The sequence below is a fragment of the Parambassis ranga genome, chromosome 21, assembly GCF_900634625.1.
Source record: "Parambassis ranga chromosome 21, fParRan2.1, whole genome shotgun sequence".
In the NCBI taxonomy this organism is placed as follows: Eukaryota; Metazoa; Chordata; class Actinopteri; family Ambassidae; genus Parambassis; species Parambassis ranga.
Genome location: NC_041041.1, coordinates 19109084 through 19122541, shown reverse-complemented (window position 1 = coordinate 19122541; position 13458 = coordinate 19109084). Strand labels below are relative to the sequence as shown.

The 13458-nt window shown below is 39.8% G+C and overlaps 1 protein-coding gene across 3 annotated transcripts in view; it reads left to right on the top strand.

Moving 5' to 3' along the window:
• The window catches only part of LOC114425995 (neuropilin-2-like), a 73497-nt gene extending 60872 nt beyond the window's left edge, over positions 1–12625 (top strand). The window contains exons 16-18 of one of the 3 annotated variants that reach the window (XM_028393057.1): positions 357–389; positions 10280–10342; positions 11561–12625. In XM_028393057.1, coding sequence (XP_028248858.1) covers positions 357–389; positions 10280–10342; positions 11561–11889 — 425 coding nt within the window. In that variant the 3' untranslated portion in view covers positions 11890–12625. Of the gene's footprint in view, positions 1–356; positions 390–4597; positions 9822–10279; positions 10343–11560 lie in introns of those variants that run through there. The other 2 variants (XM_028393059.1, XM_028393058.1) reach the window with 2 other exon arrangements.
• Positions 12626–13458: the final 833 nt, after the last annotated feature.

Sequence of the window (13458 nt, the reverse complement as noted above, 5' to 3'; positions counted from 1 at the left end):
CCCTCTTGTCTTGCCCTCTTTATTTTCTCTCAATTGTGTAAAAATAACAGCCTTCCTGGAAGAGTTATGGGCCTTTAGACTCTTAAACTATCTCTGAACCCGACAAATCTCTCTATTGATTTCTGAAAAGGGAGTGGAAAAAAAGAGCGCCTGCACAAAGACTACAGTGTTGTGCGTGTTTTCCAAACATATAATCACACTGAGACTGATTAAAGATGATATATTTAGAATGAATATATCTACTAATGATTCAGTGCAGGTCTTTGAAGGAAAAGGAAAAGTCCAAATATCCACTCTGCTCACTGTCACAGTTCACTTTAATCCATCCCTTATAACATTTTATTTCTCTTTTCCAGAACCTTTCCCTGCCTTAACTCCTGGCATCACCAGTAAGTTCATTCTTCTTGTACCTGTGCATTTGTACTTTCTGTGCCAACATACCTGTGCTTCCTGCTTGTTGCTAAGCTCAGCTTGCAGCACTGCACTGACCCTCCTTAGTGCATAAGACATGTTACCATGCAGTCCCATTCTATGCATACTGTATATCATAGCAGACAGAAGCTATAAGAGAATTTCCACACAAATCTAAACGGGGTTTAGATTGTGGTCACTTTTTTGAGAGCATTTTATGGATCTACCTACAGTTACAGCATTGCAACATAATGAGATGGATCCACTGCATTGTTCCAGCATGACTCCTGCATGCTGGACTGACTCTTGGTTATGTAGTTTGGTAAAAAAAAAAACCAGAAAAAAAAAAAAAAACTACTAGGGTATTTATTTACTGGTGTGTAGTGCACCATGCTGCTGGTATACAGTTGTTAGTGCCTTGTATTTCACAGTATGCGCAGTGATGATGTGATTATGGGTGTCATGCTTGTATGGTAAATGACTTATCAGATGACACGAGGTCAGAGGTGAATCAGTGCATCAGCTCTTTTTCTCAGGTCATCAGTGATTTTTTTAAGCAGATCTGTCTTTGTGTCTGTGTGTCCATCACTTCACAGACAGTCTACAAAGAGTTGATTTATTTTTTTATCTTAGCTACTCTCATCTTACCCTTTTTATCCTCTCTTCTTCTTCTTCTTCTCTCATTCTTGCCCGCTGATCCCACTGGCATAAAATGGAGAACTGGTCACTGTCCAACTTCCCCTTTCTCCTTTTCTCTTTTATCCTCAAATAGTCTGGTCTGAAAGAAGATAAAAAAGGGGGCTTAGGGAGATTATGCTACTGGATCTCTTGTTTTCAAAGTCTGGGATGGGACCTATAAACTGCTGGCTGTGTGCGTGCTATTGTTTAGAATCCCACAAAATACAAATACTGGTGAAGAGATGAGTCTGGATATAGACATTGATTGAAGTAATGGTATTAAAAAATGAGCTCTCTGTACAGTCCAAACCACAGAACATATGATCATATTGCTCATATTGCTTGCTCAAGCAACCTTACTCTGACTTTTTCGGTCCCATTGGGACTGCCGATGGAGGCAGTTTGAGGATGGTGGCGGAGGATGTGGCAGACTTTCATTCAAGAGTTCAAGGTTCAAGTGCTCCCATAGTGGAGGGGTTGGGATTCTGAATGATAACAGAATTACTGACCTTGCTTTTAATTAGAATACACACTGTAAATATGTACTAATTTGTGTCCAGTGGTAAAGTGCATATATGCGAAGACACTTTTTGAAGCTGAGACACAATAATAACTTCTGATGAATGAAATAGAATGCGTAATAAGGCACATTTAAACTCATTTAAAGTCACGTCTGTGTGTGTGTGTCCATGCGTATTTGTACATGTGCTCCTAGCATGTGAATAGATCAAAAACATTCTTCGGATTCTGTCAGACACTTGAGCCGCACTTACTTTTGTTCTCCCACCCAGTTCAATAAAAACATAAATACCATTCCAAAAATAGTAAAAGCTAAGAGCCGAAACTCTGAAAACCCAAGTCATCAGACTCAGGCCCCAGGTATTTGACCTAATCCTTGCTGTTGTTGAATTCGGAACAGCTCTCATATGACTCCCAGCAGGACTGCAGTGTTGGTTCTGACATACAGCATGTTTTCTTGAGGCTGAAACTCAGAAGAAGGATTACATTTCTCCTTTGGGAAGCCTGTTAAAAAGTGATCTATGACCGCTAGTGTTTCCGTTTGGGTGAATGGACGTAGCTGAACCTTTCTCAAGAAGTGCTGCATATGTTTGAAATACCTCAGCGTGTGTTGGTGTGAGAAATTGACCGGTTTGTGACCTTAATAAATTCAGGAATTTGTCAAGTAACTTTATTGTTGTAGAACAGATTGTGTTTAAGACACACATTTTACATTTACTTTTGTATGATTTCTTATGGAAAGACACGGCACACACACACACACACAATGGGCAGGCCATCCTCACTAGAATAACAGCAGCAGTGGTTGATTTTTTGAAGGCGATTGAAACTGCAGGTGTTTATATAGCCATGCACTTGTGGTGATTTGTGCATGTAAATGTTCTTTTTGAGGCCTGAGTGCGGTTACCATGGTTTCAAATGGAGGAACAATCTTGTTGTTGATAGGAAAAAAGCCTGTTTAGCCAAAGTCTTAAACATTTTATTTTGTTGCCTTAATGTGTGAGGACATAGCAGATAAGAACATGTGTTATGCTTAAGTTAAAGATGAATTTCTCACCGATATACTAGGAAAGATTGTTTGATGTGTAAAGTAAGAAAGCTGGCTTAATAGTAAATAGATACATTCACAAGCCGTAGCAACCAAATTTCCTTGAAAACCTGTTTGTAGCTTGAGGAACAGCGCTCTTGAGAAACCATCTCCCCTCCTGTTTTTTCTTTCCTTTCCTCTCCAAAAAGCAAAGTAATGGTCAATTTTTTCAGCCGTGGAAATTATCTGTCTCTTAATCCACCAGTGGGAATGGCTCTCTGTGCAGGCTGCTTAGAGCACAGCTTTACAATCAAAGCCAATTTTAAACCCCTTAAAGAGTATGTCTGAACTTTAAAAAGACTAATTTAAGCTCACTGGTTTCCTTGAGGTTCTGTATCCTGTACCTCTCCGTCTTCTTTCTTTCTGTCTCATCTCTTGCTAGTTTTCTCCTGCCAGGCTCTGTTCTTTCATTCCTTGATCCTTTCTTTCTAGCTCACGTTCGTTCTTTCTTACTTTTTTCACCTTCACTTTCTTTCTCTCTCTCTTTCTCTCTTCCACTGCCTCTCTCAGCGGGTTTCTTTCACAGTGAGTTGACAGAGTATTGAAGTTTCAGACAAACCCTTTAATGCAGGATTAAAGATATCATGGCAGGATTAGCTCTCTCTCTCTCTCTCTCTCTCTCTCTCTCTCTCTCTCTCCTTCCTTCACTTCCCCACCCTCTCACTTTTTCCTCCCTCTCAATTTCACTCCATTCTTTTCTCTAATAATGCCTTCTTTCTTATCCCTTTCCTACCTGTAATTTTTCTCTTTTGCTCCTCGCCTCTCTCTCCACTCGACTTCAGTGTGATCTCCTTGCCTGTTTTTTTTTTTTTACAAAAAGCTGTATCGTATACCAAACAATCACTTAACACTACCCAACGCTTTGTCCAAGTCAGCCAGTCACTGCATAATCCAGGCTTTGCATTTTCTGATGGAATTTGAACGCATGGCATGAGCCGTGTCAGTGTGCAGCTAATGCTTGTGATGTTTGCCTCAATCAAAAAACGCTGAGTGAAATAATAAAATAGGTAAATAATATTATGCACTTCATGCAAATCTGAGAAACTGATCATCTCTTGTTGCTTGATCCTACATATAATTTAGTATCTGCAGAGCACAGTAAATTTTAGCATACTTCTCTAGTAACTGACCATTTGCTGTGACCCCCACTTAGTTACTGATGCTAGGCCTGTCAAGCTTTCTATCACACATCATGTATGCAGTGAAAGTACCATCTTTGTTAATGTATTAGAGTTTTATTAACAATAGGTCCTTGACACCTGACTAGTACTCTAAAGACCGTACCCAGACAGCTAATTAAGCTAATGTTACCTCCATTAAAAGTCCATTAAAATGTGTATATATATATATATATATATATATATATATATATATATATATATATATATATATATATATACATACATATATATGTTTAAATATCTGTTTATTGGTGAGCTCTGAGGCATCACCCATCATTCTACATTAGCTATGCCAGTGTTTTTGTCATAACAGTAGCTGGCAACTGGCAGAATTTGAATTTGTAATTGGGAGACATATAACTTTTAGATACAGTATTGCTTCATCTGATGGAAAGTTATGCAGTCATTAACAATTTTTTAAGTGTTTTCCAGGAAAAGGGACATTTAAAATGCCTACAAAACAACTTATTGTCATTGCAGGGCCAAATATTTGTTTATGTTTACATGTCATATTGAAGCATTAAATTTGATCCAATAGAGAATGTTTAATAACAGCCTTATTACACACACATTAGCCCTCAAAGCTTGACAGACCTGGCATGATTTGTCACACTGTGACAGGGGTTTAGTGAACCGTCAGTTAGACAATCACCTGTGCAGTCTGCATGCCTGCCTCGCTCGTCTACTGAGCAAACCAGTAATGTGTCCTCCTGCCCTCCAGGGGGTGCCATATCTGGAATGGAGCCTACTGTAGACACAGTGGTGGTGCAGCCGATTCCCGCCTACTGGTACTATGTGTTGGCCGGAGGCGGTGCCCTCTTGCTGCTGATTACTGTAACCGTGGTGGTGATACTGTGCTGCCATCGGTACCACTGGGCGCCAAAGAAGACCAGCGGTAGCCATCATCATTCAGTGATGTACCACAACACCCAACAACCATATCTGCAGGGTTACCAGAACCAAAACCTCAGCTGTAATCTGATACACAGCCCTAACCAAAACCACCTGTACCCAGGTACTGGGCCCAGCCTTGAACCCATGCTCACCATAACACTGGAGAAAGAGGATGGCTTTGACTCCCGGTGCTAAAATGACTGGACTCATGTAAATGGTACAAGTTTATTACAGTGCTTTGTTCACGTATCTGTGATCAATGGGCGTGGAAGCTCTCTGAGATGAATGAGCAAAAGCAGTATTCAGCATAATCACCGCTTTTCACTGAGATTCTACACGGTTCCTGTTGCTGATGACTGATCTAATTAACTGATCGGTGCACACTAAGCTTGTTGGCCTGACGTGATCCCTCACTGAAGAGAGCTCTGCAGATGAAACAACTTCAGTCTCTGATTTCTGATGGCTGGAAAGAGCCTTACAGCAACAACAACAACAACTATGGCTCAATGTTTTCACTGTTCTTAAGAGTATTCTGCCACCCCCAGCCTCAAGAATGTGTTTATGGTGAACAAAGCTGTGGACAAGCTATGCAGTATACAATGCCAGTGTTGTAACAAACCCTGTTCTATTAAATGTCAGAGCAGGATATGTCTGTTCTGCTCTGATCTGCAGCTTGGACACTGCCTGCTTTCAAATACCCTGTCTTGACAGAGAAGGGATTTACACACAGGTGAAGACACTGAGTTTGTGTGCAGCGTTGGGAGTGATGGCTATTTTCTTTGAGACTGAATGAAGCTGCAGTTTATTTATCCACATGCCTTTGAGAGACTGAGAGTGGACAGAGACAGATTAATAACAGGAAATAAAGGGAAAAGTGAGACGGCTTTCATCGCATCAAAACACAAAGGCTCAGATTATAGATACACACCAGTATATGATTATGCACGGACACTTCTGAGACTTTCTCACATTACCTTGAGTGCATTGTTTTTTTTTTTTCATTACATCCTGGATATGCCTTTTTTAAAAACTATTACCTCTTCACCTCCAGAACGAGGTAGTGCCTCTGTGTCGAATGGATGCAGTTTGTTGCCTGGATCTTATTGATAATCCAAATGCCTGTGTCTGTTAATGTTAATGCATACATGTGACTGGGTGAATGAAACAATACAATCGTGCATTAAGCATCTGAAGGTGGAAGTACACAGTATGCTTTCTGTCTTGTCTATAGTTTATAGTCTTATTTTAACACATCGGCCTGAGAAATAGTCACACATTTAAATTTAAAACAGTTTTGTTTCCTTTGAACAGATGAGACCAAACATGCTGTGACAATGATCATCTTACTAGTGATGCCTTTTATTTGGAAAATCCAAATTCACTGGTTATTGGACTGATTTCACTGTCTTCATTGTTCTTAAATCACCCATTCAGATTTATATGTATTGGCATCTCTTGCTGTGTTGATAGTGTTAAACTTTGTGTGACTTTTTTTATTTACTCAGCAGGTGTAACATGATGCTTTGTGATGGGTTGTTACACATTATTTTGCAGCGTTGAGTAAGATGAGCACTTTTCTTCTTAATATTGCTTTAAGCATTTACTGTGAATCTTTTTAAAAGTCCTGCTCACCTAAGTAGGCCTACATGTGGTTCAGGTGTAGTAGACATACAATTATTGTTTGTTTTTTTATACTTGCTGACTATTGATATAATAAGGCAACAATTACAGTATGTTGATTTTGTTCACTGAAATGATCTTAATAATGACTTTTATTTGACGCCCCTGATGTTGAAACAGTATATGTTTGTGCCTCATACTTCATTAGAGATTAGAGGGGGCTTAACTCAAGTATAACTATATGTTTTTTGTGAAAATTATTCACATCCACACTTGAAAAGGTGGATGTGTAACACAGTGAGTGGACTCACCATATTGTGTTGTGTGCTGCTACTATACCCTCCCCCTGCCTCCCTCCCTGCATCATTTTGTTCATGCCCAAATCCCCCAGCCTCCTTTTTTTTTTTATCAAACACCGCTTGTTCCCTATTCTACTGCCTTCCCTCCATCGCAAATCCTCCCTGTAAAGAAACACAGGAGAGGGAAAAAAAATGAGAGGTAGAAATGGAGGGGAGAAAAATCTCTCAGAGGAGAAGGGCCCATTAAGTGAGCACCCTTTTTCTCCAAAGAATGCACCGAGAGATGGAGGGAGATGAAAGAAGTAAGAAGAAAAAAAAGTCTCTCTATACTTTCTAAAGATAGATTTTTCTTTTACTCTAAGAGGGAAGGCTAACAGGGAGGCAGGTAGGGGTTTGGATTGAAGGAGGGAGAGAATTGAAGAAGGAGGGCAGGTTGTTTCAAACACAAAAGCAGATGAAAGAAGTTTCTTTTTGTTCCTCTTCTCTTTCTGTGACAGTGTGACACACACACATTATATGAGCTGCACACACTCCATTGAACAGACCTCCAGATTTCCACCAAGCTTTTAAAATACATTGTTTTTGGCACCGCAGATATTCCCCGTATCGACTTATTTCATCACACTGTGTCTTATATAATGCCGTTTTGTGCTTTAGTCAACAAGTATTTTAGTTTTTTTGTGCTTGCATTTCCATTTTCCGCCTCCCTAGCTCCCTCTCTCCCTCGCGTTTCAATCGACTTGTGTATGATTTACACATTATATGACTCATTCGAGCAGCCCCGTGCCATAACCCAATCAATGTGGGTCCGAATTCAAATAGAGAACTGATATATGACTGTATTTATGTTGTGCTACTCGTGCACTTTTCTCTTTCATCCTCTCGCTCTCTCTCTCTCTTTCTATCAAACTTTTTGCAAGATTTGGAAAACCTTCTGGCATTAGTTCATGCAGTGCTTTTAAATCACCCTCCTCCCCTCACTTCCCGCTCCCTTCTCCATCACAGACTACTTTGAAGCCCTTTAATATTTCTAATTAGTTAATGGAGCTGATTACATTCATAAAACCCTGCGGTAAGCATTTCTAGCCCTCGGGCAATATCTGTTTTTTTTTTTCTTCCCCTCTCTTTCCTTCTCCTCATCTTGTTTCCTGGAGAAATATTATCAGTACAAGCATCTCTAACAGGTTCTGGGCCCCTCACTGGATCAGTAACTGATGCCAAAGAGCCATCCTTGTATGTGCCTGAAAAAAAGACCTCTTTATTTTTCTCTTTACTAATTGGAGAGGAGAGATAAAATGGGGCTACAGGGAGTTTTAATCTCTTCTCAGATCCATGTGATGATTCTACTCTGGGATCCTAGCCTGAGGGTTGTTAAGCCAGGATCATTAGAAAGTGTTAAACATCCAAACAGTGTCCGAGCACCAACACTTTTTTTTTCCCTGCCTTATTCTTGTGCTTGTGTCTCTCTAAGTGATTTAATGTTTTGTCAAGACCTGCAGTGATTGAATTTAGAACCTGCTGTGAGATGGTACAGTTACACAGTCAGAAGACACTTAGTCCCATATTAACCCATTAAGCCTGGATGCTGCACGTGTGTATATTACTACACACTGGTGACTTCACATACAGTATGTATTGTGACTTCATCTAGTCTTATAGGACAGTTCGTAATTTGGTCCTCAGCACCAAACCACAAGTTTCACAATAAAGGCTCAGATCTTGAGAGAAGCATTGTTGGAACCTGTAGTCTTAAAAGAATGAGAATCATAGACAATTCAGATTTAGGGGTTTTGGTCTGGACAGGTGTGCTTTAACCATAAAAATGAGACTAACAGACTAACAGATTTTAAAGGCCTAATGTACCTATTACACATTTTAATGCAAGACCAGATTCAAAATGCTTAGAATGGCAAAAGAGAGTTACAAAAGAGTTACGGAGAGAGAGTTATTTCATTATCTCATCTCATGGTCACAACCTGCAGGACGTAGGAGTTTTCCAAGCTTGCATGCTTTAAGTCTGTCTTTGCCTGTATTTCACTCCTTTGTTCGCATCTCTTTAATGTTTTTTATATAGGTGATGTGAAAACACACATTTAATTACAACCACATGTTGAGCTTTTGAAAAAACTTGGCGAATCCCCCCCTTTTTATCAAATGAATTAATGACATAGCTATGGCTTTCTTTGACTTCTTTATTAATCCAAAATTTGTTCTCGATATAAATCTGTTGGAAGCAGCAAAGACGATTATTGGGAAACACGACCTCGTTGAGGGATGAGCCTGAGTGACTTTTAAATCAAGCTGTGACTAGAATCAATCACTCCAAGTGAATAAAAAACCAGCCTTGAGGCGGTAAACTGCTAAAACATTCATCCCCGTTATATTACTCTGTGCACTTTCTTTGACTCCGTGAAGAAATTGTCTTTTTGGCGTTCACCGTCTTGCACTCTGAGAACATTATATATTGATCTATGACATACGGAACCGATGCAGACACAGATACAGTCAAATAACTAGATTAAGACACTCTCAACAGCTAGAGTCAATATACAGTATTAGGTATAGGATTTGTTCAGTCATTTTTTAACTTAAATTCTCTACTGTAATTGGGTTTTAAGTCAAGTGATACAATTAAATATGGAATTTCTTGATTTCTTAAATCAGTTCATGTTTAATTTATAAGTGTCATTCAAAAATATTACACTTCCAGTAGAGGTGTTTTAGAGAAGCTGTAATCTGAAAGTGCCATATTTGTCTTATGAGCTTATCTAACAGAGGAAATTAGACTTTTTTCCTCGTATTTACTAAATTAATTTCTCACTTCTTATCTTCTGAATATCATTTAGGGTTTCACTTTATAATATGTTTTTTTTGTTCTTTTGCCTCAGCAATAAATGCTTATCAGCTGCACAGATATTGCTCTTTTTTTCCTGAGCACTGTAATGTCAATTTCCTTGAATAAATCTAAACCGAAGCCGTGTGGAGCTTCCAAACCCTTCAAAGCCTTGCACTCCGGCCTGCCTCAGAAATTTAAAGTGGTATTTTAGCTTGTTGATTTTCATGGTCTTGGAATAAAATGAAAAAAGATTGTGGTGAATGTGAAGGTAATAAAAGTAATATTTTTCTATGAAACAGCTTTGTATGTCTTTTTTTCCCTCCCCTCACAGTTTCCACTCTCTCTCTCTCCGATCTTTCCACTCATCCCCTCATCCCCTCGATCTCTTGACTCTCTTTTCATTTCTAAGCAAATAAAAGAAAAGAGCATCGATGCTTATCACATAATGGAACTTGCTGGCTTTATGCAGGTAGTCTGGGTGAAAAGTTTTAGTAACACTGGATGTTATTTTCCTTCCATAGACTGAGCACAGGAGAGAGACAGAAAAAAGGGTTTATTGGAGATTTTCTTTCTCTGATCTCTTCAGAGAATTTAAACAAGCTCACTCACTGTGCTGTTTGATTTCCATCTACAAATGTAGCTGTGTGCTGACAACATAAGAGATGGAGTGATGCTATCACAACATGATATGGACTCTTGACTGGATGGCTTAGATTAATGCTGTTATTCTTTCTGTGTGTGTGTTTTTTAACAGATCCCAGGCCGATAGATTTTGGGAAAGATCCTGTTTTTAACCACAAGCCACCCATCAATGAAGGTGAGTCCTCCTCTCCTCTCCTCTCCTCTCCTCTCCTCTCCTCTCCTCTCCTCTCCTCTCCTCCCCTCCTACAACTATACTAGCTGTTTTACAAGTCTCACCCAAAGGCTGGTGAAAAGAGAGGCATGCCTATGGCTCCTCATTTAACTTGTGATTCCATGAGAAACAGAAGCCTGTGGCAACAATGGCAGACAATCTCTTGTGTGCATGTGTGTGTGAGAAAGAGAGTGGAGAAGAGTCTGATGAGCACTCAAAAGTGTGTGTCTGTGTGTGTGTGTGTAGGTGGTGTGTTTTCCCTCCTCCTCTTTCATGTTTCAGGGCAGACAAACTGAGACAGACAGCTTCCTTCTGGGCACCTAGAAAAACATCTGTCTGTAATAATCATAGTTTATGTGTGTGTGTGTCTGTCTGTGTGTGTGTGTGTGTGTGTGTGTGTGTGTGTCTGTGTGTCTGTGTCTCTTTGCCCACTGTTCCTTGTTTCTTCCAGCCCTCTTGACAGATACAAGACGACTACTCAGCCTTTACCTCACTAAACAAGTCTGTTTACAGCATTCCTGTGTGTGTGTGTGTGTGTGTCAGCTTGTGTTCCTGTTTCAGAGTGTTCTACCATAAAACACTCTAAAAGCAGGACTTAATTGCAGATTGTCTTGTTCATGTGTATACATTCACTACATAGATTAGCGTGATTGCCTTACTAAGTAGATGCACACACTTCAACACCAGCTAGACACACCGGAAAGTACCTTTTGTGTAATTAATTTCATTATGCTTCCAAAGTTCTTATCTAAATCAATAATAACCAAGAGACGGCTGATGTTATTTACTGTCTGATTGTGTGAATTACATTACATCCCTATTTAAGTGACTTTATGACTCTTTAAATAGTCATAAAGTCACCATTAATTCACCACAGTCATTCACTGTTACTACATGAAATTGTGTCTTGTTACCGTAAAGGAATATACCTCAGTTTCAAATTCTTTATAATGGATTGTTTTTTTAATCTGTGTATTGCAGCCATGCACAACTCAACTACATATATAGATTTAATGTCCATTATGATTAATTTATACTCAAAATCTGAAAGAAAATGCACTATTATTATTATTCATAATACCACCTAGCATTGTAAACACTGGTTGTAATCAGTCTGTAGTGCCAGTTGTGTGAATCTGTGACTTTAGAATGATATCGACATTTTTCCTACTTTCTCTTTAGATTATCTGTTCCCAGGGTGGCCATCCTCCTTCTCTACCCCGTCCTCCTCAGACATGGACCCACCGTCCGTCACCCTGGTGTCAGAAAAAGACAAGGACAATGCCTGGCTGTACACCCTGGACCCTATCCTCCTCACCATCATTGTGATGAGCTCGTTAGGTGTCCTTCTGGGAGCAGTTTGCGCCGGATTGCTCCTGTACTGCACATGCTCCTACAGCGGGCTCTCCTCGCGCTCCTCCACAACTCTAGAGAACTACAACTTTGAGCTGTACGATGGGATCAAGCATAAAGTGAAGATAAACCAGCAGAGATGCTGCTCAGAGGCATGAGTTAAACACAAACTATGGAGAATGACAGGGAAAGATGAGAGCCCTGCTAAAGTAAGTGTGTTCTCAGTTTGGACAAAGACAACATGAAAAAGAAGCACTATCTGTACCTAATGCCCTACTACTCCCTTGCTCTGATGTCTAACGGGGTAACAACAGAGATTCCCCACATGTTTGTGTGCCAGTGGGAACTTGTGATCTTGATCTCCCCCCTACGTGCTACGAGGCCTAAACTTTGGGGGACATCTATCCCCTGTCTCCTCTAACTACAGTCCCATTTCTCCTCTGCCTGCAGGAGAGAGCCTGCTTGATTCTAAAAGCCTGTGAATGAATGAAGGAATGAATAAATGAATATGAATGACAGATCTACCATAGAATATAACCCACCAGCCACTGGAATGAAGTAAAGGAGGAGATGGACTTAAAGCACCCGTGACAATCTGGACATTTGGACGACAAATGACAGCACGGTCACAGTGTGAAGGAATGAGATCTGTCCTCATCAACGTGAAATTTGAATGTGTCCAGATCAAAAGAAATGAAAATACTTCAGACTGTTTGGATTCAGCGCCAGTGGACCATTTGATGGCTGGGCACTTAGACTGAAATCAACACATATCAAGTGAATGCCTAACCCCACCCCCACCCCACTCAAAGAAGACAAAAAAAAAGATATCAAACCATACAAATCAAATGAATCTAGATTTTTAATGGTAAAGAAGGAAAAGAGGATGAAAAAGGACATTTTCTCTTTTTTTTGTTTGTTTCTGGGAGTTTTAGATATGAGTTCTGTGAGTTTTAAACGTCCATTAGCCTGCTGTATGGCGCTCGCTCGCTCCTTTGTCTGCCCTCGGTCTGCGCTTTGTGAAACCAGTGGCATAGCAGAGTAATGGTGACTGTTTTTGTTCTGTTTTAGACTTGTGTCTGTTTGGAGAAAAAAAAAAGGTAAAGAAAAGCCAGCTTCAGTTCGTAGCCGCCCTGTAGAGCTCTTAATGCCATTTTTTTTTTAGACTTTTATTTAGCATTGTGTTGGACTCCATTGGTCTTAACTGTTCTTCAGTCTTTTTCTGTTTTGGCACATTTTTATCCATTACAGATTAATCGGTCTTTGTAAGGAGTAGAGGAAAGGTAAAGTAAGACAGAGAATAAGAGGTTTTATCAAACATGCTGTCATGGAGTCGTGCTTTAGATTCAGTATTCTAGAGTTTGTTTTTGGTATATATATATAAATATATATTTTTCTTTTTGTTTTTGCTTTTTTTTTGCTTTTCAGACTGTATGATGCCCAAAATGATGGACAGACACTGTGTGAAAAAAAATGTCAGTGATTGTTTTTATTGCAACCTATGGATTGCCAAAGAGCTGAACAAGTGTTGCTGGAGGGAAGGGGTGGACTAAGAGTGATGAATCATCCAAGCTTTATCCACCACTCTTAATCTTACCCCCACTTTTAAAACCCCTCAAACATGGAAGAAGACAGAGGGACTAAAGGAGGAGAAAGAAAATCGTACCGTCGACTTTTTTTGGACACACTATCGAGCCTTAAAGCTAACTACAGTATACGCTGTATCG